This window comes from Dama dama, chromosome 7 (assembly GCF_033118175.1).
Source record: "Dama dama isolate Ldn47 chromosome 7, ASM3311817v1, whole genome shotgun sequence".
Classification (NCBI taxonomy): domain Eukaryota; kingdom Metazoa; phylum Chordata; class Mammalia; order Artiodactyla; family Cervidae; genus Dama; species Dama dama.
This window is the reverse complement of record NC_083687.1, coordinates 15582630-15607747: the sequence shown is the minus strand read 5'-3', so window position 1 is coordinate 15607747 and position 25118 is coordinate 15582630. Positions and strand designations below refer to the sequence as shown.

At 54.0% G+C, this 25118-nt stretch overlaps 1 protein-coding gene and 1 long non-coding RNA gene across 4 annotated transcripts; one reads left to right on the top strand and one right to left on the bottom strand.

Annotated features, from left to right (window-relative positions):
• Window positions 1–593: 593 nt before the first annotated feature.
• KCNK17 (potassium two pore domain channel subfamily K member 17) lies at window positions 594–14333 on the top strand. Its single transcript, XM_061146070.1, has 5 exons — window positions 594–1001; window positions 4459–4573; window positions 7425–7585; window positions 8080–8254; window positions 13630–14333. The coding sequence occupies exons 1-5, from the start codon at window positions 738–740 to the stop codon at window positions 13923–13925; spliced, it is 1011 nt and encodes a 336-aa protein (XP_061002053.1). The 5' UTR covers window positions 594–737; the 3' UTR covers window positions 13926–14333.
• LOC133059032 (uncharacterized) lies at window positions 11453–18242 on the bottom strand. 3 transcript variants are annotated; one of them, XR_009693473.1, is made up of 3 exons: window positions 17901–18242; window positions 14117–14316; window positions 11453–12007 (listed from the first exon to the last, which is right to left on the bottom strand). It is a non-coding gene; the product is annotated as an uncharacterized LOC133059032 (long non-coding RNA). The 3 variants fall into 3 exon arrangements; XR_009693474.1 differs by lacking the exon at window positions 17901–18242 and adding an exon at window positions 15951–15994; XR_009693475.1 differs by lacking the exon at window positions 17901–18242 and adding an exon at window positions 14910–14956.
• Between the last annotated feature and the right edge of the window lie 6876 nt (window positions 18243–25118).

Here is a 25118-nt window from a genome sequence, read left to right as displayed (position 1 = left end):
TGGGTGGGACACCCAGGGAAGGATCTACAGCAGCAAGACACCCGGGTTACACCCAGGACGTCCTGGCATGGAGAAGAAGCCTGAGAAAAGGGGAACCCCCAGGACTCTTTATATTGAATCCTTCCTCCATCCTGGGTGGAGGAGGGAATGAGGTGGGGGGTGGGCATCTTCAGAAGCAGGGAATGGACAAGCCCACTGGCCAAGACTCCTCTTGCCTCCCAAGTTCACTGGGCAAGTGGCGATAGATTGCTGGGATCTCTCATCCTTGGGTATATAAGGCAAGGATGATGATGGGAGAGATCCAGAGAGGACTTGATGGGCAGCGAGTCCTTGGTGATAATCCCAGGGCCCCAGGAAAATAAACTTGCCTGCCACTTTCTCTTCCCCCCGAGTGCGGTCTGCAGTAGTTCCTCCCACTGTTTGCTACATACAGGACACGGGGAGGCCCTGGGCCGGTCTCTCCCAGCGCCTGCGGTCACCAACAGTCCTCCCCTTCTCTCTGAGCTAGGCGTGCCTGGGGGTGGGCACTCCACACGCGTTCGAGGCGGAGCCAGATGCCCACAGCTTGGCCTCTTTTTGTCCTGGGGATTGGATCCCAGGGCGGGGTGGGGCAGGGCTGTCCCATTCCCCAGCACACACCTCCTTTGCTGAGAAAACGGGGCAGAGGCGCGCGTTGGCCAGAGAAGGGACCAACCGAGTTCCTCCCTGGCCCTTCCTTTGAGCCTCGGTCCGGGTCCATGGCTCCCGACTCCGGCCTCTCCGCCTCTCCGGCTATGTGGGATGCGAGCGAGCGCGGGGTCCGGGGCTGCGCGGGGCGGGTGCCGAGCACACTACTCCTGCTGCTCACCTACCTGACTTACCTGGTCCTGGGCACCTGCGTGTTCTGGGTGCTGGAGAGCCCCGCGGCGCACGATTCCAGCAAGAGATTCCAGCACGAGAAGTGGGCGCTGCTGCGGAACTTCACGTGTCTGGATGGCCCGGCGCTGGACTCGCTGATCCGGGTGAGGGGCGAGTCTGGGCGGCCCGGGCGCGGGGGCGCTGGCGCAGCGGAGCGCACGGGCACGGGGAGAAAGGGCACGGCCCGGCTCTGGTCCGGGCACCGCCAGGAGCACTTCTCCGAAATAAAGTGGAAGGCACGGACGCGCGGGCGACTGGGGGCGCGCCTTGCAGGGTGGAGACCAGAGTCCTGGGCTGGATGGACCCCGATGCAAAGAGCCCGGCTCGGGCGAGAGAAATGCGCAGCGCGGCGCCCTGACCCCAGGATTCGGGGCGAGAGGGGACTCTCCCCTCCCTGTCTGGGGAGCTGCGCGGCTCAAGCATCCAAATCTCAGGGTGACCGCGATAGGGGGCGCGCTGACGGGGTCCAAGGCTGGTGGGGCCCGACCGGGTCCGGGCAGCGTTAGGACAGAGCGCGCTGCTCGGCTTGGGAGAAGGCGGGAGGAGTCCACCCGGGAACTCAGGGCTGTGTCGGGTCGAACAGCGGGCGAAGGGCGAAGGGGCACCCATGGCCCCTTCCACAGGAGACCTGGGGGCGAATTTGAGACCTGGGGATGGGGACAGCAGAGGGCGCTGGTCTGGTCTGATGATGAGCGAGACCGGCAGCAAGATGGTTGGAGGCTGGGAGGAAAGGGTGTGCAGAGCGCGGAGCCAGGGGCCCGGGGATTCGCAAAAAGAAAACAGCAGGTACAGGGACGTTTGGTGGCTGAACCCGGGTTTGTCCGAGTCTGAGAACACTCGGAGAGGGCCCGGAGGGTCTTCAGGGGTCAGCGGGTGGGAGGATGCAGAGGTCGTGGAGGGCAGAGACTGCTGAGCGGGTGGGGGAAGACTCAGCGGGGCGAGGGGAGGGGGGCGGGCAGAGCAGGGTTCTTGCAGGCGTCACGATGGATGAAGGTATCCTTCGACCCTGGGCTGGACGGAGAGCTGCTCCGATCCGACGCAAGCTCCCATCTCCGGGTCCCCGGCTTGGTCCGCGGGCGCAGACAGCTGCACACCTAGCCAGACGTCCCCGCCCTGCAGTTCCCGTGCCTCCCCTAAGCGAGGAAAGCAGGGTCTGTGTCCCAGAGTGGGCAGCCCAAAGCTGGTCCCCAGAAGGTAGCAGGGAAGTGTGTCTGGTGGCAGAGGACAAGGGCGTTGGAGCGGAGGTGAAGTCCTGAGCCCTGGGACTGGGCGGATGTGTCAGGCCTGGAGCCGGGCAGAGGAAGGACTATCTCTGCTAAGAATCTCAGGTGACACCTCCACCCACTTTCTCTAAACTTCTACAAATACAGACCGCCTAGTCCCGGAGGCTGTGTGACACTCCCCTTGGAAAGGTGGTGAACTTCAATTACGAGCAGCCCGGCCCCCCAAAAAGTGACTGTGACCACAATGGGAATGATAGGAAATACTTCTGTGCCACGCTTATTGTGTATCAGGCGCTGTTCCTAGTGTGTGAACTCGCTCCAGCCCCACCTGTCTCACAGGCAGATGCCATTATTATCATCCCCATTGTAGAGATGGAGAAACTGAGGCTCAGAGAGATTACATACCAAGGCACGGCTTCATAGTCAGGGCGCTGGGGCTCTCAACTGCCATGAGGACTGCCTCAGTGCAGATCTGCGTATGGGGCTGCTTCCCAAGTTTCCTGGCAGAGCTCTCATCTCTTCCCCTCCACCCACCTCCTGCTCACCTCCACTTCACCTCCTTCCACAGCCCCCCGTGGCTTCAGCCATCCCCAGGAATACAGATGTGGGGTCTCCAACCCAGACATCCCCAGTGAGGGCAGACATGCTCACGTAACTTCCTGTTGTTGTCCTTCAGTTGCTAAGTGTCTGACTCTTTGTGTCCCCGTGGACTGGAGCATGCCAGGCCTCCCTGTCCTTCACCATCTCCCAGAGTTTACCCAAGTTCATGTCCGTGGAGTTGGTGATGCTATTCAACCATCTCATCCTCTACCATCCCCTTCTCCTTCTGCACCTTCCTAGCAGCCCTCAAATTCGCCAGGGTCAAGAGTAAGCAGCTCTGCTCTTCCCCGCATCCACACACTTTCACAGTGCTCTTAGATGCGTCCCTCACTACCCACACCAAATAAGACCAGAGCCCCGGGCTTCTGAGTGCCTCCTCTCTGTGCCTGCTGGACCACTCCATGCCGGGATGCAGGCCAGGCCCTCTCCATCACTCACCCCTGCAGGACTCTCTCCTCTCCGGATCTGCCAGCATCTTCTGCGCTGCCAACTGCCACAGAGCATACATACCTGAGCTTGCTTCCGCTTTAGTCAGTGACCTTGGGAGAGGCCTGCCACCCCATCCCTGGGCTGGCAGAGCCAAGCACAGCCTGGCTGCCAGCTACCTTTCAGCCTCCCTAGTCTATATCCCAGACACAGTCCTCCCTTCCAGCCTTTGCGCCTGTGGTCCTATTTACCTAAATGTCCTTCTACCAGGAACAATCCTAGCTAACCCTCGAGGAAGGCCCAACTAAAACATCACCCTCAGCTGCCTTCTCGCATCTGTACAGAGTGCTAGAGTTGATGACACACCTTTTTTAAAGTATATATGGAGGCAAAATAAGCACATTTCAGAAAACAGAGAATTATGGGGGGAAACACACATAATAAAACTATATTTTGTACTTTGGTACGTTAAGAAAAAACCAATCACCCTCTCTGTGAAGCCTTCTGCCCCCACTCCCATCAGAATGCACACCCTTCCTATCCCATATTTCTATAGCATTATATTCATAATAATGATAATGATAGCAGTTGCTAACCTTAACTGTGTTTCAGGTACTCTTCTAAGCCATTACACCTAATAACTCATTAAACCTCAACAACTCTATGAACTGGGTGCTATTAGTATCCCCATTTTACAGAGAAAGAGACTGAGGCACAGAGAAGTTGGCTGTCTTGCCCAGAATCATGTAGCTGCACAGTCTGCGTGCCTAAAGCTTCATGGCTGACACTGTATCAGAGTTGAGTTTGGGGACTTCCCTGGCAATCCAATGGTTAAACCTGCACTTCCAATTCAGGGGGACGATTCCTGATCAAGGAACGAAGATCCCACATGCCGATAGGCATGGTCAAAAATAAATAGATAGATAGTTTAAAAATTAAAAGAAACAGAGTTAGGTTTGGCTTTGTCCCACTGAAAACTGAAGTCATGTCTCTTTCATCTTCAGCTCCCCTGATGCCTCACACGCTGACCCTGACCAGGGCTTGTTGCAAGAATGAGAGTGAACAGGAGAGAGGACAAATGGAGTTCTCCCAGCCAGTGAGATACCCTGGGCTGATCTGGGCTCCAGGGTACAGAGGGGAAGGAGTTGCCCCCATGCTCCCTGCCCTGGGGGAAGCCCTGGTTGGACAGGAAGAGCTGAGATCAGAGTGGTTACAAGGACGGTCGTGTGTGTGCGTGTGCATGTGTGTGTGTTTGGGTGCAGGGGCCCCATTGCCCCAGAGAGCCTGGTGGTCACTACAGCCTCTCCCCCAGGGCATCATCGAGGCATACAAAAATGGGGACATCGTCCTTGGCAACACCACCAGCATGGGACGCTGGGAGTTCATGGGCTCCTTCTTCTTCTCCGTGTCCACCATCACCACCATCGGTAAGAGAAGGATGGGGCCAAGGAGGGGTGCTGGGGAGGGTGGCCTTGCCTGAGAGACCAGGGGCCGTCTACCTTCGGAGGCATTACTAGGACCTCAGGCACAGTCAGGCCGAGCAGCCTGGACACCACCTGGGAGCGGGACCTTGGTCTTACGGAAGATGTGCTGAATCGGCTCCTGCCCTCCACCCGGGTTCCTGGGAGGTTTCTGAAGTGCTGCTCTGGGGATTTCAGCCACACAAGCTTTCAGGAGGCAGAGGGTCCCCTGTATAGCGGCAAAGACCCCTCTGGGCACTGTAAGGGTCCTGGTCTGCTCAAGCCCACATAACACTGAGCCTGGAAGGGCGGCGGAGGGGGTGCGGGAGAATAAGGGGAACTTGGGAAGGAAGGAGGGACAGAATCCCCTGTTCTCAGCCTTGGCAGAGGTGGCCACTCCCAGAGGCCTCCCCCCAGCTCACTGAGGCATCTCCTCACACCCATCACCATCCTCCCCAAGCCCCTCTCCTCGCCCACACACAGGGACACCCGGACTAGTTCTCACTCCCGTTCCCCTGGCCCCGTCCTCAGGAGAGCAGAGGCGAAACTTGTCCTGGGAGGGTGTCAGGGGGCTGTTGTTCGGAGAAGAAGAGTGGCCTAGATCCCTCCAGCTCCACACCCAGGAAATAACTCAGTGGAGCTGCCCCATCAACCAGCCTGGACACCCCGCCCCGGCGCCTGCATGACACCATACTCACCACCAGGTGGCAGGCTGACCCCACTGGTGGGGGTGCTACCTCCTCCAGCCAGGACGCTGGCCCAGGAAACCAGGATCCCAGCCACCCCCCTGCCTGGGATCCCCCACTCCCACCCCGCCCCACCCCACCCCCTGCCGCCCCTTCCTCCCCAGAGTGGAGCTAAGCAGATGCACCCAGAGCACTCTTTATCTGGCTTTAAATTAGACAATACTTCTTCGAAACAGATCTCAGGCTACCGGGGGCTTGGGTAGTCCTCCACCTTGAAGCAACCGTGCTTGGGAGGCCCCTTGACTCCATGGGCCCAGAAGGACAAGTCAGGATGATGTTCATTCATTCTTACACCCCAGGGGTCTAGCATAAGCCTGGCATACCGTGGGCACTCAATAAATGCTGACACGTTAATAAATTCCAAAATACCCACTCCACCAGCATTCCCTGAGCTCCAGAGCAGGAGGGGGTACTGATGCACAGTCACTGTGGTTCCAGGCCTCCCGGGTGTGCAGGGCGCCCTCATCTCTGAACCCCACTCCTGCTACACCCCCTGCCCCAGGCCCACCTGATTCAGAGGTTTGCAGCCTCTCTGCCCAGCTCTACCATCCCCAACGTGGACTCTGTCCCTCTCCCTTCTCTCTGCTTGGTGTAGCCCTATAACTGTCTGGGCCAGCTCTGAGGGTGAGGAGGGCCGAGGAAGGGGTCTCCACCTACCCCTCCATGCCTGATCTACCTACCAGGCGCTGTAAGGAGCCCTTTCACACTTGAGATCTCATTTTGTCCACATGGTCTGACCTCTAAGAATAAGGCTGCTGCTTCTTGTGTCAAAGATGAGGAAGCTGAGGCAGAGAGGTTGCACAACTTCCACAAGGTCATGTAGCTAGTAAACACCAGAGTGAGAATTCAAAACCCATCTAGGGGCCAGCTTTGCTCCTTCCAAAAGTGCCTGCCTTTAGGGTAGAAATTCTAAATAGTAGGGAAAAAGAGAGCCCTTCTGGAGTGGACAACAGGGAAGCTTCTGATTCTGATTGACCACACACACACATACACACACATTGACACACACACACACTTACACATACAAACACAGGTGGAGGAAATGCAGAAAAGGAGGAAAAGGGTCTGACCAGTCCATCCTAAAGGAGATCAGTCCTGAATATTCATTGGAAGGACTGATGGTGAAGCTGAAACTCCAATACTTTGGCCACCTGATACAAAGAGCTGACTCATTTGAAAAGACCCTGATGCTGGGAAAGATTGAAGGCAGGAGGAGAAGGGGACAACAGAGGATGAGATGGTTGGATGGCATCACCGACTCAATAGACATGAGTTTGAGTAAACTCCAGGAGTTGGTGATAGACAGGGAGGCCTGGCGTGCTGCAGTCCATGGGGTCACAAAGAGTCGGACACAACTGAGCGACTGAACTGAACTGGAATACACGTGAATGCACCACGAGGGAAGAAAGAGGTTCTAAGAGGCACAGCTCCCTCCCTGGCACCCTGGGACCAGCACCCCAGGAGGGCTGTGATTTCTAAGACCTAGAATGAAACAGGGTCTGACAGGCCCACGGACACTTCTGGGCCAGAAGGACAGGCCTGAGTCCCAAAAGTATTCATCATCTGTAAAACCCATGACCAGCTTGCTCACTTATTCAGCCAGCTACCCATCCATTCATTCAGCAACAAGACTGAGGACCTAGTATGGTCTGGATAGTTAGAGGTGCTGGAGATACAGTGGAGAGCAAAGCTGGCAGGTCCCTGTTGCCCGGGGTAGGGGACGTCCCGCTGTGAGGGGATGCCGGAGGGACCAACAGATCTGTCCTGAAGGAAGCGACTAGGGGCTCTGCATCCTTCCGTCCCCCTCCCACGTCCCTCTGCCCGCCCAGGGAGGGAGGAAGGGAAGCTAGGACAAACGGGATGCTCACGTTTTTCGTCTTCCAGTCTGCAGGTCTTGGGCATGACCTCCATGGGAAGGGAGGCTGAGGCTGGGCTGAGGGAGGGAGTGTGTCGGGCCCTGCGCGGTGCCTGGGAAGGGCATACTGGCTGCCGCGTCCCATCTGTAGCAATGGTAGAACCGGGGCCCCTGAGGATGGAAAGGCTCCCTGACGTGTCCGCCTTTCTGGCCTCAGGCTACGGCAACCTGAGCCCCCGCACGATGGCCGCGCGGCTCTTCTGCATCTTCTTTGCCCTGGTGGGGATCCCGCTCAACCTCGTGGTGCTCAACCGCCTGGGGCACTGCATGCTGCGGGGCGTGCACCGCTGTGCCCGCAGGCTGGGGGGCGCCTGGAAGGTAAGCGGTCTGCGGGGGCAGGGTGGAGGGCGGGTCACCGGGATGGGGGGGAGGGATCAGGGTCTCCAATGGACAGGCCGTCACTGCCTGGAGGGAGAGTCTCTGGGAGAAAAGGATGGATGCTGGCAGTCAAGGGGTGCTCCAGGGAGTGGGTCACTGGTGGAAGCAGAGGGTCTTTTGGAAATCAGGGTTCCTGGTGGGAGTGTAGTGGGATTGGGGGGGGGGTCACTGCCCAGAATGGGGGTGTCTTCAGTAACAAAGGGGCATCGGTGGGGAGACATGGGAAAGGCACAAGGCTGCCAAGGCTTCTTCAGGAGCCTGGAGAACACGCACTGGTAAAGAAGCCCCAAGGGCAGCTCCCGGGCGAGTGCTAGCCCCGTCTGCTGCTCAGCACCCCCAAGGCTGTCTGCCCGCCACCCCCCACTGCCGCCCCACGGCCACACACGCCGGGCAGAACTAGCCTCACGGGGGCTGGGCGCCGTGTGCACCCACAGGACCCGGCCAAGGCCCGGTGGCTGGCGGGCTCCAGCGCCCTCCTGGCGGGCCTCCTGCTTTTTCTGCTGTTGCCCCCACTGCTCTTCAACCGCATGGAAGGCTGGACCTACGTGGAAGGCTTCTACTTCTCCTTTGTCACCCTCAGCACCGTGGGCTTCGGCGACTACGTGATTGGTGAGACGTGAGGGGCACCCTGCACGCCTCTGCTCGTAGCCCGCGTCCCTGGGCACCTGCTGCGTGCCCAGCCCTGTGGGGGTTTGGGGACCCAAAGTCCAGGGCACACAGGCTTAGTTTGGCTGGTTCGACCTGCCTTTGTGGTCTGATGGGGTTAAGGCCGCCCAGCTAAAAGTGACAACTGGAGTTTGAACCCAGCGCCTCGGGCCGTAAGCCACATTTCTAGTCGTTCGGACTTGCCTGAGAATCCCACAGGCTCCTGTGTTATTTTTAAAGCTTCTCAGATAAAGGGGGCCTCTGAGTTCCCTCCCCCATCCATCTTTGGCCAGGGCCCCTCTCACTTCACCTCTCCTCCACTTTACCGTTCCCCACAAAATGCCAATTTCTTCCTGTCCCTGGGTTGAGGGCCACGTTGCCCCCATCACAGTCCAGGGGTATCTGACAGGAGAGCCTGGGAGAATCAAAAAACCCCAGCCTCTCCCAGCCCCCAGTCAGCCTCCAAATTCTTGAGTGTCAGCAAGAAAGGGCTGTGTGGTCCAGAGTGTCCAGGGTGGGGTTTATTCAATGGTCATCACCCATCGAAGGCAAGGTAAGGGCCCCGGGAGCAACTGTCCTTGCAGCTGGGCAGATGCCCAGCAGGGGGCAGCAGAGGGGCGTTCTGTGGGCGCAGGGGCAGCCTCTTTCCCCATCACTCCCTGCCCCTAAAGGGTCACCAAGCGAGCAGTGGCCCCCGGCACCACCGCACGCAGGCCTCAGGGGGGCGATGTGCCCCCCTCCCATCGCTGATCCTAAACCGGGGAGGAGTCCGCTCTCTCCTTCCGAGACCGCAGAACCCAGCCTGGAATACGGAAATGAGGTCCCGGGACTTCCCTGGTGGCCCAGCAGCTAAGACCCCATGCTCTCAATGCCAGGGGCCCGGGTTTCATCTAGTTCTGGTCAGGGAAAACTAGATCCCACGTGCCACAACTAAGACTCGGTGCAGCCAAATAAGTAAATAAATTTAATAAAAAAAGAAATGAGGTCCTACCAAAGTAACAAACAGCTAGCCCATTAAGAGTAATGATTGTCACTGCATTTTACTGAGGAGGAAGATGACGTTCAGAGAGCGCCATTTGCCTGAGATCACACAGCTAGTAGGATACGAATTCTGATCGGTTTTGCCTCCAAAAACTCTTACCCTTTCCAGAGGGCCCCCCATAACCCACGTCTGGGCCGCAGTGTTTCTGTCTGTAAAATGAGGGGCTGGGCTAAGTGATGGCTCAGTGCCTTCTGGCCTGTGGGCCGAGTCCGCTTCCCTGAACCTCTCCATCCCCAGGGTCCGATGTCGGGGCCTCATGCTGTCCCTTCCTGATGTCCCCTCCTGATGTCCCCCATCCTGGAAGGGACACTGTTGCTCTGGAAGGAAGTCTTTGGGATGGTTTCCTCCAAGTGAGTCATGCTTCCACTCCTGGCCTCAGAGGAGAAATGTGTCTGAGGAGAGGTGACACCAATGTCCCCAAGGCCTCATCTGCCCCCCCAAACACACACACACACACATGCAGCTCAGAGAATGAGTTTTGGATCTGTCCTCTCCTCTCTGCTCCCCCTGCCATTTCCCTAGTCTAGGCAGGGCCATTGCATATGGCTGGTTGCACAGGTTGGGCACTGCACAACCCTAAGTGGTTGCCATTCACACAGAACACAATGAGAAGGGCACCCGTGGACTGGTACAACCCCTGTCCTTGTGCCCCTTTGGCTCTTATGACCTTTAAAAATTACAAATTCTGGAACTTCCCTGACTGTCCAGTGGTTAAGACTCTGTGCTTCCAGTGCGGAGGCTTTAGTTCCATCCCTGGTTGGGTGACTAAGATCCCACATGCCATGGGGGGCAGCCAAAACAAAAATTCATGTCACCTGCCCAGCTCCTCTGAAAATCTCAGGGCTTTTCTGTAGTAGTTCTGGCCCCCTCCCACCAACGCTTCCCCCTACCCCAGGGCTCAGAGGATGAAACTCAGGATTTGCCCGTTTTAAACCCACGAGTCCTTGTTCTCTGAGGGTGCCCAGTGCAAGAGGTGGGGAAGAGGAATGGGAATGGGACCCCTACCTGCAGTCTCTTGGTGCCCACTGATCACTCGGGCTCCAGAGTTCGGTCCCGGGTGGGAAGAGCTGACAGTAGGCTCCTTAGAAGCATGTCTGGATGAACCTCTGTGGGGTGCTAAGGATGCTCTGTGAAGATGTCCTGAGGCCCCGTGGTCCCCTAAGGGAAGGCAGGGCCAGGGGGAGGGGGCAGGTCTCTCTAGACATGGCACCCTGGAAATAGGAGACAAGGCCTCTGCCATGGGGGGAGCGGGGGCTTGGGAGGTGGGCAGCGACCTCCACACAGCCATCTCTGCAGGAACCAGGAGGGCTGATCAGAGGGTCCCTGCTGCCCCGCGAGCCACCCCGTGGGGCTGACACGGCAGGGAGGCTGGTGTGTGGGGTGCAGACCCCCCAGAGCCCCCGCCCACCACATGCTCTGACTGAGGAGGCCTGGTATGAACCCATGAGGGCCCTTTAAGTCCACAGGGGTGCCGGGCAGGCCACGCCCTCGGGGTGGCAGTGGGCAGCTCTGTCCCCTGCACCACACGCTTTTCCTTCTGCAGCCTTCTCAGCGCCTCATGACAAGTGACCACACGTGCCCTCATTTACCCTTTACGTGAGATAACACAGCTCTGGCTTGAGGCTGCTGCAGCTGGACTGGTCAGAAGAGTATTTCCTGGGCACCCACATCCAGTGGGAAGCAGGGAGCTCAGAGTGGAGAGGGAGGCAGGGCCTGATCACATAGAGGGCCCTCTCAGGCCGAGTCATGAATTCTGGACTCTGTCCTAAAACTACAGGAAAGTTCTGAAGGTTTTCAGAGGAGCTGGGTAGGTGACATGATAGTACTTGTAATTCTTAAAGGTCATAGAGCCTAGCGGGGACAAGGACAGAGGCCACACCAGGTCCACAAGCACATCTTCCTTGTGCTCAGTGTGAATGGCAGCTCTTCAGGGTTGTGCGATGCCCAGCCTGCACACCCAGCCCCCAGCTGCCTCATCTACAGCCCCAGAGATGAGAAAGAAGTTAATGAAAGTCAAAGTGCAAGCAAGCCAAGGACAGGTCTAGGATAGACTCCCAAGCCAGGGACCCTCATATGCATATTGTCTGGAATCTTCCATAGCTGAGAGGGGACAATCCACCTTCATCTCTTCCCCGTGTCTCTCAGCCCTCCTTGTCCTCTAGGGAAAGGGTCAAACCCCTTTCTCAGATGGGAATGCTGAGGCCCACCACCTGGACTCTGGGCCTCCATGTCCCTTGTCAGCAGCCGCAGGGCGTGTTGTCTTCACAGCCGTTCCTCTTGTCCAAACGCCGTGGTCAGAGCAGCCCCCAGGTCCCAGCCGCTAGCTCCTCCTTGGCTCTGCAGCCAGCCGCCACTTCCCACAATTGCATTTGCAACTCAGCTGAGCGCCTTGCCAGCTGCCAGTTCTCCTGCCGCTTATGATTTCGGCTTAAAAAAAAAAATGAAATAAGAAGGGAGAAGAACACCTCCTCCGCTCCATCAACAGGAGCACGCCACGCCGACGGGTCACCGGGGGCAGAGAGCTGACTCACAGCTGCTCTCATTTGGGACCGCCAGCGGAATCGTGGCCTCCTAACCCAATCAGCGTAATCCAATCCGGGCTCATGCCAGGTGGTGATGTCAGGTCCAGGGCTGTGCACTCATCCCGGAGCTGGGACCCAGGAGATCAGTCCAGGCTGAGGAAGACAGCGAGGAGAGGTTGTGTTGGGGCTAGCAGGACAGAATGGAAAGTGGACAGAGAGGTGGGTAGTGTAGTGATCGGAGACAGAAGATGTCAAGGAAATAAAAGGCCAGATCTCTGCTCTTTGAACAATCTTGATCTGATGAGGGAGATAAGATAGACCCCCAGGACAGAGGGAAGAACTAAGTTATGAGCAGCCTCTTATATATATAATTTTATATATTTGCAAATTTATTTTTGGCTGTGCTGGGTCTTCGTTGCTGTGAGGCTACTCTGTAGTGGCGGTGTGTGGGCTTCACATTTTGGTGATTTCTCTTGTTGCTGAGCACGGGCCCTGGGGCACTTGGGCTTCAGTAGTTGCAGTTCCCAGATTCTAGAGCACAGGCTCAGTAACTGTGGCATGCGGGCTTAGTTGCTCTGCAGCGTGTGGTCTGGCTCATCTTCCCAGACCCGGGAGCGAACCCTCTTCTCCTGCTTTGGCAGGCGGATTCTTGACCACTGAGCCAACAGGAAACCCCTGGAGCAGGCTCTGGGCATGACCTACCTAAGTCTCACAGGGAGCCCCATCTGGTTCCTCCTTCAGTTGTTCCTAATCCAGTCCCGATCCGTGGGGCTCCAAAGGTGAGAAAAACAGTCACCTGGCTACAGACCTTACATGCCAGGTGCCATCCTGAGCATGTTACGATATGAACCATATGATAATCACAACAGTCCTAGAAGGTGGAGCCTCTTGTTGTCTCCGTTTCATAGATGAGGAAGCTGAGGCCCAGAGAGAGTAACTTACCCGGCCAAAGCACAAGGGCTGTGGGAGAGGGTAACACAGGGGCTCAGTCGAGACTCTGAGCTGAGATCTGAAGGGTGAGGAAATGAACAGCATTCTGAACTGCAAGGCCAGCAAGTGCAGAAGCCCTGGGACAGGAAGCTTGATAGATGGAGAAATAGGGGAAGAACCAGAGTGACCGGAGCCCAGCGCTCCAGGGGAGAGACTTGCAAATCCAGTCTGGAGAAGTAGATGGTGGGCACTGGGATGAGAATGTAGGACCTATCTAAAAGCCAAGGAGGAGAAATTATTGTCCCCATTTCACAGGCGAAGGACATTCAGGCAGATGACGGTCACACAGCTAGTGAGAACTGAGCCAGGATACAAACCCCAGCCGTTCCATTTCTTCCTAAAGCTCCTGGCAAACTGCCTTTCCTTTGAGAAAACCAAACATAGAAACAGGCAAACCGCAGAACAGGTATTATACACTCTTGGAGAATTTCCTATGACAGTTTCTGATTCAGTGATCTGGAATGGAATCCAGACCATTCGCACTTCTAACAAACTCTCAGGCAATGCTGATGGTGCTGGTCCACAGACCCCACTTTGAGAGCCACTGGGATAGAGCATAAGCAGAGTCCTTCAGAAAGACAAAGAGGAATTTTAGGGTCAAAACTCTAGGAGTTAATCCAGGGAGGCTTCCTAGAATCCTAGGGAGGTGATCCCAACAATCTCAGACCAGTTTGGACCTCCCACGTTCTGCTTATACACACAAAGCCATGTGTGTCTGTTTCTGTTTGGGGAGCTCGGCCCTGACTTCCCCAGGTCTGCGTCCTCTGACCTTGCTTCTCCCTCAGGAATGGACCCCTCCCGGGATTACCCGCTGTGGTACCAGAACACAGTGTCACTGTGGATCCTCTTTGGGATGGCGTGGCTGGCCTTGATCATCAAACTGATCCTCTCCTTACTGGAGGCTCCACGAGAATCATACTCCTGCTACCCACAGAGTTTCAAGGGGAACTTCAAGCCCCAAAGCTGGAGGCAGAGCCTGGATGAGGAGGCAGGACCCCACTCCCCACAGCCAAACTGCTCTCCAGAGGGGCAGCACCCAGAACCTTCTACTCAAGTCTCATGCTGCGAAAAGGACAGCTAGCTGTATTCCAGCATTTGTTCCACTTTCTCCTTCAGCAACAAGATTATTGATTTTAAGCTCAGCATAAGACCACCCAGACTAAAGTTTACAGTTTTTGGTCTTCCCTTGAAGCTAGGTGCAGCTATATGATTAAATTTCATCCAGTGGGATATACAGAGAAGTAATCTGTGTGACTTATGGATGTGACTTACAGTGTGTGGAGGGTACTCCTCTTTACCACTCCCTTCTAGCTGGCTGCAATGATGGCTGGAGCTCTGGCAGCCGTGTTGCACCATGAGTTGGAGGCCATGTTTGAGATCGGTGACTCAATGAAATAGAAAGAGCCTGGATTCTTGACATTTGCAGAGCCACCATAACAAACCTGGACTAGATTCCACCAGACTTCATTTATCTAAGAGAGAAATAAAAATTGAGCTTATTTAACACACTATGAATTGAGTTTTTCTGTCACTCATAACCAAATCTAATTCTAACTCCAGGTGACACATGCACCCAGAGGCAAAGGCAGCTTCTGAGACTGGAGCATATTAGAGAAATCACTCCCTCCCCAGGTGGATTTGCCCCAGACAGGAGGAGGAAATGGATTGAGGTCTGCAGTGCAGGCTCCCCACAGCCCCAGAGACCTTCCAGGTAAATTCATTACAGATTTGCTGATAACTCTCAGGGCTCATATAGCCAGCAGGCAGCTGGTCCCCATTTGGCTGCTAAATTCTTACTCAATCACTCACTACACTACAGAAAAGCCCAGAACAGGCCAGTGGGCTCCTCCTGCCTCAACCTGCCCCCCTGCATTTGAAGGCTCCAACCACCGTTTGTAAAGCCAGGTAGAGTTTGCAGAGGTCATCTCTGTTTGCAAAGCACATCACCCTAAGCATTTCTATCTCTCACTCAGGGTTGCTATTCAGGCAGCACAGAGCTGTGCGGTCCCCACTACACCCAGGAACCCAAGCCCAGCCAGGAGCCCCTGGCAGTACCAACCAGCACCTGCAGGTCACCTGGTTCCTTGGTCTTGGTGGGCACCTGCAAGTCTGCTCCCCTCCACCATCCTATAGATAGCATCACAAGGACCTGGGGCTGCTCCATGTAGCTCCTCCCTGTGGACAAACCCCTCAGCCTCAGAGCCCTAGCGGAACTGGGTCAGGGGCAGCCTCTTGGCCGAGGAAGAAGGAAGGGTTGTTACACCATCCAGCTTGCGCCATCTGGCCTGGGCCAAAGTGGACCAAGGCCAGACTCAGGAGCAAACACCAGCGAGTAAACATCGGGGTCCATGCCCACTTCTTAAGGCCCACGGGCTGGGCAGAGGAAAGTCGAAGTGCAAAAAGAGTGTGCTGAAGTTCTGGAAGTAGCATGCCTTGTACTTAGCACACCCCAGAAGGAGGGCCTAGCAATTCAGAACTAGGAGAGAGGAACCTGGAGAAATAGGTTGGCCTCTGTGGTTCCAACTCGGTCTTGCCTTGAACCTCTCTCTTCGCATGCCTCTCTAGACAGTCCTTCTCTTTCCACCCAGCCCATCACCGCGTGCATATCCCTGCTAAGAATGTCTGCCGCACAGCGAACTGACATCCTGAGATGCTGGGGGCGGAGCCGAAGAAAGCTTCTGATTGGCCAGTTCCTTACAGACGTCTGCCCCACAGCCAATAAGCAGAGACGCTGGGACTCAGTACAATCGGGAAGTGGGGAAGGGTTGAGGGGACAGGTCACAGGTGAACAGCGAGGGGTTGCAGAGTGGCGAGACAAATAATAAGAAATAGAAAGAGGTCGGATGTGGGGAAGAGACGAGAACAGAAAAGCCGACCTCAGGACTGAAATCATAGCGCAAAACGGGCAGTGAGGCCTTTCCCACATAGTCAAGAGGGAGAGGAAGTGAAACCTTGATACTGCGATAGTCGCAGCCAGACAGCGGTCCACGGTGTGCACGCAAGGCACCAAGCCCTTCATTCACTCACACAACCTCGGCCACCAAATCCTGGAGGAGGACGGGGAAGGGGCCCTCAGAACTGTGTACTGTAGTGGTGCCTGGCTCACCCTGGACCAGCTCCGTGATCCCCGACAAATCCCTCGAAGTTTCTTTGCAGCAGTTTTCTCCTCCGCGAGACGGAGATAAGAGCAGAGCTGATCTCCCGGGATTAAATGAGTGACTGTGCAAAGTACCAGAAGAGCGTGCGTCAGCCCAGAGGAAGAGTGATGTGGAAGCCAGCTGCTGGCGGTCCACAGCAGGCCCGGGGGCTGAGGCAGGAGGCGGACGCTGTGCCGGCCGGCAGCCACGTGGCAGGCAGCGGCCTTTGCTGAACTCTCTGGGGCTGGGGCGGGGTTGAGGGTTGGGGGTGGTGGGGGGGAGTGGGTGGCTGGCCAGGGGGACTGGGCTGAGCAAGTGGTGATGCAGGACTAAGCCCTGCCCTTGGGGGCTCCCAGGCTGATGCTGTGGTGCTGCTGGCCAGGAGGGGTCTGGACTCTCATGAGTCACAGGGGAACCCCCTAGCAGAGACCAGGAAGGGCAGACCGAACAGGCAAATGCAAGGCTGGGGACCCTGATGGGGAAGGGCAGACAGACCCCTCACCCCAGACAGCTGCTGTTTCCCCTTTCCCTCCTGGATGGGTGGCCCAGCTCTGTGGCTCCAGCACAGCCGGGGCAAGATCAGACTCAATGTCAAATGGCCGTTACCTTTAAAACAGCGTCATCTTTTATGATCATCGCCGCCGTCATCATTATCATGTCTGACATTTATTGGGTGCTTACTACGCATCAGACACTGTTCTAAGCTCTTGGTCATTTTCTTCTCTCATCAACTCTGTGAGAAAGGAGCTATTTATTTAATGCTATTTTAAAATGAAGGAAGTAACATTCTGATGGATGTTAAGACCGGAGATAACCACTGATCCCCATCAGTGAGTCATCTTAACAATCGCTGCCAATTCTCTGGAGGGTAACGGGGGCCTGGCTTGGGGGGCAGGAAGATTCCCTTTTATTAAGTCCTGTGAGATCTTAACCAGCCACTCCTCTTTCTATGCCTCAGTTTCCTCACCTCTAAAAGAAGAGGCTGGCTTCAGGGAGTCTGAGTCTTACTACTTCTACAACCTCAGTCTGGACTGTTCTAATTAACCACATTTCAGGGAGGGCAGTTCCTGGCCCCAGCTGTCTCCTGGGGCTGTCTTAAGAGTTTGGATCCAACGGATCTCTCTCTGTCTTTTTCTTTCTCTCTGTCTCCCTCTCTCCCTCATACACACACACAGAGTACAAGCTTCCCAGGCCCCCGCCCCCTCCCTCATGACCTGTCTAATGCTGAAGCCCCAGCTTGGGGAGGGATGTCCATTCATTTTAGGAGCCAAGCCAGAGAAGGACTTGACTCGGTAGGAGCTCAAAGAATCCTCAGCCTGGGGCAAGAGCGATGCTGAGACTTCCCTGTTCCCCATTCCCCTCAGCCCTTACCTCACCGGGTCCCCACCCCTGGGCTCCAGGCCTAGAGAGCACTGCCCTGAATTCGACTCCACGGACCACCCCCTCCACCCTCCCCAGACCACCCACACTGCTGGCCCCAGGACCTCCCAGTCCACGGATCCACTCAGCCACGGATCCACTCAGCCACCGACCCACAGGGCTGATCCCTGGCCTCCCGCCCCAGTCCATCCCACCCTCCATGTATGCACAGTGCTGGCCTCCGGCTCTCTCTGACCCTCCTTCCCCCTCCCCCCAATACACAGTGCAGGACTTCCTTATCTCTTGTCTCTCCTTTGCCCTTTGCTGGGTGAAATCATCTCAGTTGAAATTGTTCCTTGTCGCCAAGAAGACAGCCACCCTTCCCTCCCCCCCAAGGTGTTCTCATCTCATCCCTAGGGTCTTTGGCCAAGATTACCAGCCCCAACCTTCAGACAGAAAATCTCTCCCAAGCCCTCCAGGACCCATTGCAGCTCACAACCCGAAGATAGGAACAACAGCTAGAACTGGACTTGGCACCAAGGATGGTCCCCACAGCTTACCAGCATATTGTCCAAAAGTATGAAAGCAAAATTGGCTGACTCCTCTCCAGCCACTGTGGATTCCCTGGTGGCTCAGACGGTAAAGCGTGTGCCCGCAATGCAGGAGACCCAGGTTCGATCCCTGGGTCAGGAAGATCCCCTGGAGAAGGAAATGGCAACCCACTCCAGTACTCTTGCCTAGAAAATTCCATGGATGGAGGAGCCTGGTGGGCTACAGTCCATGGGGTTGCAAAGAGTTGGACACAACTACTGAGTGACTTCACTTTCTTTTCTTTCTTTCTCCAGCCACTGACCCAGTCCCTTGCTCCCTGCCTGGCCCTGGGGGTAGAATCCTGTTCAACCTTTGCCCACATTCCAATCTTTTCATTTCTTTTCAGACCAACATTTACCTCGTTTAATTCTTACCCTGGACTCAGGCAGACGAGAGTCTATACCTTGACTCTCATCACTTGCTGTGCAATATTTGAGAAGTCACATAGCCTCTCTGAGCCTTAATCTTCCCATCCTTAAAATGGAAATCCTGATACCAACCTCAGGATTGTTTTGAGGAATGTAGGGGAATGAGTAACTGGTGAGAAAGCACCCATGTTGTATCTAGCTCAGTATAGGGCTCAGAAATATTTGTTTCCTTCACTTTCTCTTCTTCTTGGCCTGAAATATCTCCCCCTCCACCCTCTTTCATCAAGCAGTTCATGAAGCCCTTTTGGGCCCCTTCTTTCCAGACCTGGACCTGCCTGCCCTTTGGCCTCCAGTGGACTTGGGAGGGGTAGGAAGTAAGGAGGAGAGGGAGGGAATAAATTCGCCAGAGTTCCAGGAAGCGAAGGAACGGACTGTAAATTGAGAATGTTATCGTGAATCTCAGAAGGGCAATTCCTGATCCACCCACCGAACAGGGCCTTCCCTCCGAGGGTGGGGGGCGTCAGGGGGCGGGCAGCAGAGGGGAGAGCCTTCAGCAGCTCTCTCTTTGTTAATCTCTCTCGATTCCTCTCCCATCCACCCTCTGACTTTCTCTGAACTTCTGAACCTTCCAAGGTGGGGGACAGGGGCTGACACCCAAGGACTGCATCACCAAGGCTCATTTGGTCTTTGGCTTCAGATTTGATTAGGCCTGAGAAGGAAAGTGATGGGGGGTGAGGTGGGGACAGAGGAGTCAGGGTAGTTGCTCCCCTCTCCCCCCAGGCCCTGGTTTTGGCAGTGGCTGTGTCCCTTGCCTAAGGACACAGTGTCCAGTGGCCCTTCCCAGGGTAGCAGCATTGGCTGGCTTCTCACAAGACCGCCCTTCCTTGCCCCCTCAGCCTAGGGGTGGTAATGACTCCCTGCTCTTTCTAGGCCCTGGGAACCGCACCATCGCCTAGACCCACCCACACAGTCTCCACAGAGTCTCCACCCTGCCACATGCTCTCTTCGTGGCATTCTTTGCCATGAACTCATGGAACGTGCCACCCACTCCCTGCCAGGGCTTGACTGAGCCAAGCACCCAGTTCACCAACCTCTCACGTTTTGCTTGAGCCAAACTTAAGCCAGGTGGTGGGGATGGAGGCTCGGAGCTCTGAATTAATGCTTGGAGGAATCAATCCAGCCACCCTGGTCCAGGAGAGGCTCCAGCTCATGCTCTGGGTGGCGAGAGTGGAGACCCAGATGGGGTGCCAGGCCGACCCTATCACCCTTGCCTGACTCTGCCTGGCTGGGGACAGCAGCATGAGGGAAGGCGGAGAAAAGGCTCCTGGAAACCCTGTTCTGAGCCCTGCAGAGAAGTCAGGGAGGAAGGGACCGCCCCTGCCCACAACAGGAAACCCCTTCATCAGACTGGGGGCTCCGTGACGTGAGAAACCAAGTCTCTCCCATCCGACTAGATGCTCCCTGGGTGCAGGGGCTGCATCTCACCCATGTATTTTTATTTTTATTTTTTCATTTAATATTTGGCTGCACTGGGCCTTTGTTGCTGTACGTGGGCTTTCTCTAGTTTCAGAGGGTGGGGTCTTCTCATGAAGGGGGCTTCTCCTGTTACAGAACACAGGCTCTAGGCACACAGGCTTCAGTAGTTGAGGTACTCAGACTCAGTAGTTACAGCACAAAGGCTTAGTTGTGCCAAGGCATGTGGAATCTTCCTGGACCAGGGACTGAACTCATGTCGGCTGAATCAACAGGTGGATTCCTATTCACTGTATCACCAGGGAAGTCCTCATTTGTTTGTTTCTATGATCTCCAATATCTAGCTCAATCACCAAGAAACATCTCCTCAGTGCAAAACTTAGACAGAAAGGTACAAAACGTGCCCCCATCCTCTGGTGGGAAGCAGGCCCCTTTACGAGCAGAGCAGATCGTGCTGAGGGGTGGTGGGGGGTGTCCAGAGCGCCGCCCTGGAGCACCTACCTGGCTCCCACCCCATCTTCCCACGCACTCTTTTTTTTTTTCCCCACACACTCTTGTGTGACCACCAATCCTGATTTTCCTGAGACTGTCCTGGGAGAGTCTCACATCCAAGGAAACCCCTTAGTCCCTGGAAAAAAGAAACAGTTGTCCACTCTACTCAAAGTCCCTGCCTCAGTTTCCTCATATGTGAATGGAAGTGGTAAATAGCAAGATCTCCCTCATGAAGGAGGCTGCGGTTTAGATGAAGTGAGTTCAGGGACTTCCCTGGTGGTTCAGAGGTTAAGAATCCACCTCACAATGCAGGGGATGTGGGTTCGATCCCTGGTCAGGGAACTAAAATCCCACTTGCCCTGGGGCAACTAAGCCCGCACACTGCAACTAGAGAGAAGGTCATGTGTCACAGCTAAGACCCAAAGCAGCCAAAAATAAATAAAATTTTTAAAAAGGAGTTGATGCAAATCCAGGACTTAGAATGTTCTATGTGATTCGGACAGAGTAAGTTCTATGTGATCTACATTCTTTGTTTGCGTTTCCTACAAGCAGATCATGGGACAAGATTCGGCTGCAAGTAGTGTATTTGGGAAGTGGCTCCGAGAAGCACTGGTAAGAAGTGAGGGAAGCACAGGGAAGAAGAGGAAACCAAGGCAGAGAGTACTCACGAGCAGGTGACTGCTGTGGGGGGCTGGGACTCCGCCCCACACAGAACCCTGGGAACCTGGGTGGCTTAGAGTTGCCCTTCTGAGGGGCAAGGGATCTGGGATATATAATCCTCAAATCTCCCTAAACCTAGAGGTGCTGGTTCCCCCCGCATGTGGTGAGAAGCCTGCAGAGTACACGGGGATGTGAGCGGAGGGTGGACAGGGCACTGTCGTCATCTGCGCCCATGTACCTTACCCACACTTATGATGTGCAGAGGACCCTGCCCACCCATGGGAAAGGGAGTCCAGACCAGAGGAGACAATTTCTGGGAGAGCTCTGAAGCATGAGGAGTTTTCCAGGCAGAAGAGGATCCAGGCCTTGTGCATGGTGGGTGCACAATAAGTGTTTAAATGATGCCAAATAAGTGGAGAGTGATTCAAGTGCTTGAACTTGTGGGATTAACTAGATGCTGGAGGGCTGTGGGCAGCAAGAGCAGGAGGTGAAGCAGTCAGGTCTGTGGGCATCAGGAAAGGCTGGATCAAGGCTTGAGGCTCTGGGCTGATTTCTGGTCACCAGGCGAAAAGGAGAGAGAGAGGTGGAATAACCTTGAGAGCTAAGGCAAAGAACTGAGAATGATCAAGGGTAGAAAAGACTATTAAAGAGAAGGATGGCAGTAGAGAGGAAGGGAGGGGAAAAGGAAGAAAGAAAAAGAAGAGAAGGCATGGAAAGGAAAAGGAAAGGAAAATAGAGAGGAAGAAAGTGAAAGTTGCTCAGTCGTGTCCGACTCTTTGCAACCCCAGGGACTATACAGTCCATGGAATTCTCCAGACCAGAATATTGGAGTGGATAGCCTTTACTTTCTCCAGGGGATCTTCCCAACCCAGGGATCGAACCCAGGTCTCCCACCTTGCAGGCAGATTGTTTACCTGGTGAATCACAAGGGAAGTCCAGAGGGAAAGAAGATAAGAGTCAAATTTGGGAGGAAAGAAAAATAGAAACTTCAATCACAGGTATCAAAGGAGAACCAGAGGCTTGCGTCACAAAGGTCAATGCAATAGAGAGCACACAGCCCTGAAGAGCTGAGTCCCACCCAGAGGGAAGGCATGAGCCATCCCGAAAGACTTCCCAGAGGAGGTGAGTCCTAAACCAGCTAGAAGCTGCTGTCAGCCTAAGAACATGAGTTTCATGGAAAGAAAGCTGCAGGGGCCCTCAGAGTGAGAGTGAGCTGAGGGTAAGGCACTGGAAGGAAGCCAGGAGGAAGAGCGGTTCCAGTGGTTATTACCAGAGCTGCACAAATATTGTTGTTTTGACTAGTAGTGAGAATTGGGTTTATTTTTTCGTGGGAACCACAAGTGTGATGCGCAGGTTCCTTTTAGAACATGACACCATTGGAAAGAGCAACAATCTCTGGCCTCGACATTCCCACTTTTCCTGGTGAGACACACATGTGCACACTGGGTCCTAAAAAATAACCCAAACCGCAGATGTTTAATCCACCAACACCAAGGGTCTGCTAGAAATATCTCACTTTCTACAATGGTAAGAACATTTCACTTTTTAAAAATACATAAAGCACTTAACAACAGTGCCTGGACCATGAAAAGAAAAAGACTCCTTAAATGTCTTTACTATTATTTGGAGGCTGAATAGCTCAGCAGCTTTGAGCATGGACATAGCAGCCACGTCATCTGTGTACAGAGGTCAGCTTCACTGCTTACTGGCTGTGAGACAGTGGGCAACATGCTTAACGTCCCTGTGCTTTCCTTTCTCCATCTAACACAGGGTGAGTAATAGCACCTCTCTCACGGGACTGTGAGGATTAAATGAGTTCATGCACATGAAGAGATTAGAAGGTGGCCTGGCTCAGAGTAAATGCTACAGATGTGATAGTCATAAAAACACCGTCATCATCACCTTCTGCCCTGGAGGGAACTAGAAATGACCAAAGTCCTTGAAGCTTTCGCCATAGACTCCCATCCCCCTCCTTCCTGCTGAAAACCAATTGTACTTTGGACAGTAGTGCCCTGGGACTTTGAGAGAGGGACAGACAGACAAACAGAGAGATAGAGAGGACACACGCGATCTCATACAGAAGACATCAGATACCTAAAGACTTGACCCCAAGATGGTGTAAACTTCCCCTCTTTACCCCAAGACGACATCCAGGAGCCGAGCCACAGCTACATCCCTCTCCACCATCCCTTTTATGAGTCTCCTGAGGAGAAGACATAGCCATCTCCCTACCCCAAGTTGACTCTGCCTGCACCAATTAAGTCAAGTTCCAGTCCCGGGGCTGTATTTGAACTGAAGCCTGGATCTGGTCAGGATTAAATCTCTCTTCGTGGTTGGGTTTGTCTGGGGAGGGAGGAGGTGAGGACCCCTGCACACCATTTTCAGGTTTGCCTTGGAGCAATCGGAAACCACTTGGAAGACTCTCAGCATTGAGTTTACATCCTTATTGCCAAGAAGGCTAGTTCAGACACAGGTTGCTGGACCCACCTCTTGAGTATGTGACTTCTAGGATGAGTCTGCTTGTCCTAGAACTTCTAGGACAAGTTTGCTTTTCCAACAAGTTCTTAGGCTGAGGCTGCTGGTCCAGGAAGCACCACTTTAAGAACCAAGCATAGGTTTAGGAGCTTGAGTCTAGACAGACATCTGTCTGAATCCTAGTTCCACTCCTAGGGGCTGTGTGACCTTGGCCAGGTTACAACTTCTTGGGCTGCAGTCTTCCCACTTCTAAAACTGGGACTCTAATGCCTATTCTCAGGATGACTGTGAGGTTCCATAAGGACATGGAAGTAAAGCCACCAGCATCTGGCCCCACTAGGTAGACTGTGTGTAGACTATTATTATTCCTCCAGTGGGTGGGATGGGTGAGTTGCCTCCAGGATCTTCTCTTCCTCAGGGATGCACCTCCAGTCATTAACTAAGCATAAGGCTGCCCAGAATAAAAACCACATTTTCCAGGCTCCCTTGAAACAGAGTGGCTTTGTGATAAGTGTGTCTAATGGACTGTGCATTAAAGGGATATTGGTTTACTACTGAAACAAGAGACGCAAAATAGTAGTGACCTAAATAATGGAGAAATGTATTTATTTCTCATATAAATACAAGGTAGATGGTCTATGGGCTAGAGATTAAGAATTAACTATACTGCTAGCCCCTGGAGAAGGAAATGGCAACCCACTCCAGTATTCTTGCCTGGAGAATCCCATGGACAGAGAAGCCTGGCAGGCTACAGTCCATGGGGTCGCAAGAGTTGGACACGACTTAGCAACTGAAGAGAGAGGTGGTCTATGGTCCTTCTGTCTTATTATTCTATCGTTCTCAATAGAAGACCTTCATCTCATCATATAGGATGGCTCCTGCCATCACATCCACATCCCAGTCAGTGGGAAGGGGAGAAAGGGAAAGGGAGATCAAACTTCTTCCCTTTAAGGTGACAACTGGTGGGTGTATCATTTCTACACACAGTCTATTGGTCAGAAGTTAGTCACATGACCACACCTACCTGCATGGGAGCCTGGGAAATGTTGTCTTCAGGGAAGCAGCTAAAGGATCCATCAAAAATGCTACTACTATGTAAGGAGGGCAGAATGGCTACTATGTTTGCAACAGGGTAGAGTCAGAAGTTGTGTGTACAACTGTCCTTGAAAAAAGGTAGTATTCCCTTTTTCAGCCTTCCTTCTTTCTGTTTTGGAAGGTAGCACTTCCAGCAGCCTTCTTGGACTGTGAGGTAAAAGCTGTGTAAAGGTAGGAAATCCACTATGTAGTAAGGTGTTGACTAAAAAATATAGTCATAACCTGAAAATATTTTATTTTATTTTGTTTTAAATTTTTATTTTATTTTAAAATAAAAATATTTTATTTTTCATTTTAATAAAAGAGTTATTTTATTTAGTGGGAATGTTTAAGACCCCGAGCCCAGGAGACAGCTTCTCAGTAGCTCTGAGAAAACTGCTTCAAGGAGGCAGGAGGGGGAAGTCAGACTATATATAAGTTTGCAACAAAGGGAGCAGGCAGTCTGAACACCAAAGATTATTGTGAGGTACGAGAAATCAGATATCAAGTTAAGGAATTTAGCATTCTACGTATGAGAAGATGCAAGTCTTTGGGCTCACTGAATTCATTAATTTCATATGCACCTCGACTCTCTGGGGTAATAAGATCTGTCTTGTTTACTTGTTCACCTTAAGGAGTGGTTCA

Bases quoted from the DNA above. Each gene is read 5' to 3' on its own strand.
- KCNK17 (XM_061146070.1), top strand. From the start codon at position 738: ATGGCTCCCGACTCCGGCCTCTCCGCCTCTCCGGCTATGTGGGATGCG. The intron at 7,586-8,079 runs GTAAGCGGTCTG...GTGCACCCACAG, and splicing joins GGCTGGGGGGCGCCTGGAAG to GACCCGGCCAAGGCCCGGTG. The intron at 8,255-13,629 runs GTGAGACGTGAG...CTTCTCCCTCAG, and splicing joins CTTCGGCGACTACGTGATTG to GAATGGACCCCTCCCGGGAT.